At 33.6% G+C, this 2,715-nt stretch overlaps 1 protein-coding gene across 2 annotated transcripts in view; it reads right to left on the bottom strand.

Annotated features, from left to right (window-relative positions):
• The window catches only part of Dnali1 (Putative inner dynein arm light chain, axonemal Dnali1), a 30,082-nt gene extending 27,517 nt beyond the window's left edge, over positions 1-2,565 (bottom strand). Inside the window, exon 1 of one of the 2 annotated variants that reach the window (XM_014426404.2) lies at positions 2,192-2,565. In XM_014426404.2, the coding sequence (XP_014281890.1) occupies positions 2,192-2,290 (99 nt within the window). In that variant the 5' untranslated portion in view covers positions 2,291-2,565. The remainder of the gene's footprint in view (positions 1-2,191) is intronic. The other variant, XM_014426405.3, reaches the window with a different exon arrangement.
• Positions 2,566-2,715: the final 150 nt, after the last annotated feature.

Below are 2,715 nucleotides of genomic sequence, written 5' to 3'. Positions count from 1 at the left end.
GGTTTTTTATTGTAGGATAGAAGTGAATCGGTTGGTTGTTAAGGAATAGTAGGGGACAGTAAGGGAAGGTATGAAGGAGGCGTTTGGAACCAATAAGAATGGCCTTCATTTTTTTGGCATTCAGCTTCAAATCATTGTTAGACGCCCATGCGTTAATGCTGTCAATATCTTCCTGTATCTTTTGGATGGCCTCAAGTATTTCGGAGGGATGGAAAGACAGATAGATTTGTAGAACGTCTGCGTATAGGTTGTACTGTGCGTGATGAATGGAATCAGGAAGACATTGATATAAATGGAGAAAAGGGTTGGTGAAAGTGAGGAGCCCTGAGGTACACCTTGTGAAAAGAGGTAGCAGGGGAGAGAAAAGAGGTATCTCCAAATATCTCCTTTTATTTGAAAAAAATGGTTAGCTATACACACACAATCATTTAAGGTTTATAAAGTACTGTACTTGATTTTAAAAGAATGGATCCGCCGAGTTGTATTTCTTGTCCAATGTCTTGGACTATCATCATTTTATTAAAACGGCAGTATAACTAAATCTGAACGTAATTGGATCAATTAGTGAATATTATTTAAAATTTAATACTCTAATGGATAGCAAGCCACTTGGGAGTTGCAAAGGACGAATTGGACAAGAAGAAAGTATCTCTTCACTAGCAATACTGTTTTACATCTTTTATATCACAAAGCTTTGAACCAAATCTTATAACAGGATTTCCTTCTAATACAACAGCTATAAAAAGGGAAATAATTGTTGTTATCATTGGTTTAATTTAGACAAACAAATATCAAGATTAAAAGTATTCAAACTTTTTTTTTAATATTTATTTATTGCTATTTACAACTGTACATTATATACATTTAGTAAATCTGATCTAAGTTAAATTGGAGTGTTACAGGCGTGCAGAGAAACAACCCAATGGTAGCACTCTAATGACATTTTACATTAGCTGGTCTCGTGGCCATCTTCTTTTCAGACGCCTCGGAGGCTTGTCAGGAATGGAAGAGGATGAAAGATTAAAAACTAATGAGTTAAAAACAGGCGCCTCGGAGGCTTGTCAGGAATTGAAAAAAAAGAGATTGACTAAAAAACTACAGTTTTTTTTTAAAATATTTATTTATTGCTATTTACAACTGTACATTATAATACATTTTGACCATCTTCTTTTCAGGCGCCTCGGAGGCTTGTCAGGAATGGAAGAGGATGCAAGGTTAGAAACTAGGGGGTTTGAGTGGTTAGAGAGTTTATAATGGAAGGAGTGGACCAACTTACCAAACTAAGAGCACAATATTAAACTAATTTAGACAATTTTACTAAAGTAGAATAAAATATTATGAAGAAATAAAGTTCTCACCTAAAAATAAAATATTTCGCTCAAAAGATTCGCTGATGGCGAAGATATATTTTTTTTTTTTTTCTAAAATCACAATAATTGCAATAACTTCAATATAATGCCATCTAATATACACGAAACCTTGGAGGGGTTTGGGGCCATCTAAACTGCACAAAACGGTACAAGTATTATCGACCTTATGTCTAGTATTTTTCAACTTAGTATCACCAAAAAAATATTCATTGACTTCGGTAATTCCTGGCCCGAGGCATCATAAGAACAAATCATCACTTTCTATGAAAATTATTGTGAATGTATTATTGGGAGTACTTCCTTAAAATGTTCTGCAACTCTGGCCCTTCGTGGGTTGTAGTGGTACAGAGTTAATCGTTAATGAAACTTATTATTTACAACATGATATTTAGACCCATCTGGAAATACGCCAGTCAGATGTGGAACTCCAAGAATAATAACAGAAGGACCCAGAAATAACATTTGTGCCTGACATAAACAAGAAACAATACAAATAGTGTCATGACTCACTTGCTGGACACCCAAACCAACTGATACAAATATACTGTCGTCCATACTACCACTGATGGCAGGAATGTCTCAAGTGTAAAGAACTTCTACACTATGTGTACTAAGCTTGTGGAAAGTGTCTCCACTCACGTTTCCAAATAAATATTATAGAGAAGGTTTTTTCCAATGGAGTTCAATTTAGCAATATATACCAAAGGCATTTTTAAAATTTTACAAATAAAGAATAATAATAATAGTTAATATCTAATAATCATAATATTAATATCAGCAAATATCAATATTAATTCCGATATCTGAAAAACAACGCTTACCTTTTTACCACTGGCAAAATAACTCTCTTTTTCTTCTACTAAGACAGGATGTGAGAACTTTATCAGTGTGTTATTGGGCGTTATCAGCCGATCCGCCATCGAGATGTGTTTACTGAGTGCTATAGCAACTCTCTGGATTCACCATCGATTTTCCTTCTCCACTCAAATTGGACCATTCCTCCAATCAAGCGCGACGCGAAATAAGCCTGCCTTTGTAAATTCCAAAAAAATCTAAATAAGTTCTAAATTGTTTATAAAAATAAATAACAACAGACATGTTTCGGTTGGCATTGTTTTGTCTTATTTTACTATTATTGGTAATCAACATATGGCCTATGTAATACAATTTTAACAACATTAAAAATTTGATTTATCAACGAACCAGGCACACATTTACATTACAAGACTATGTCACAGATTTTTTTTAATAATAGAACAATATGATGAAATGAAAAAATAACTTTATTCTGGGACATATGTCCCTTAAGAATAAATACATGGTTCATATAGTGAGATTTTTATCT

This window comes from Halyomorpha halys, unplaced genomic scaffold (assembly GCF_000696795.3).
Source record: "Halyomorpha halys isolate HHAL.00 unplaced genomic scaffold, Hhal_1.1 Scaffold573.1, whole genome shotgun sequence".
NCBI classification, from domain to species: Eukaryota; Metazoa; Arthropoda; class Insecta; order Hemiptera; family Pentatomidae; genus Halyomorpha; species Halyomorpha halys.
Note: the sequence above shows the minus strand (reverse complement) of the source record. Positions and strands in the feature narration are given on the sequence as shown.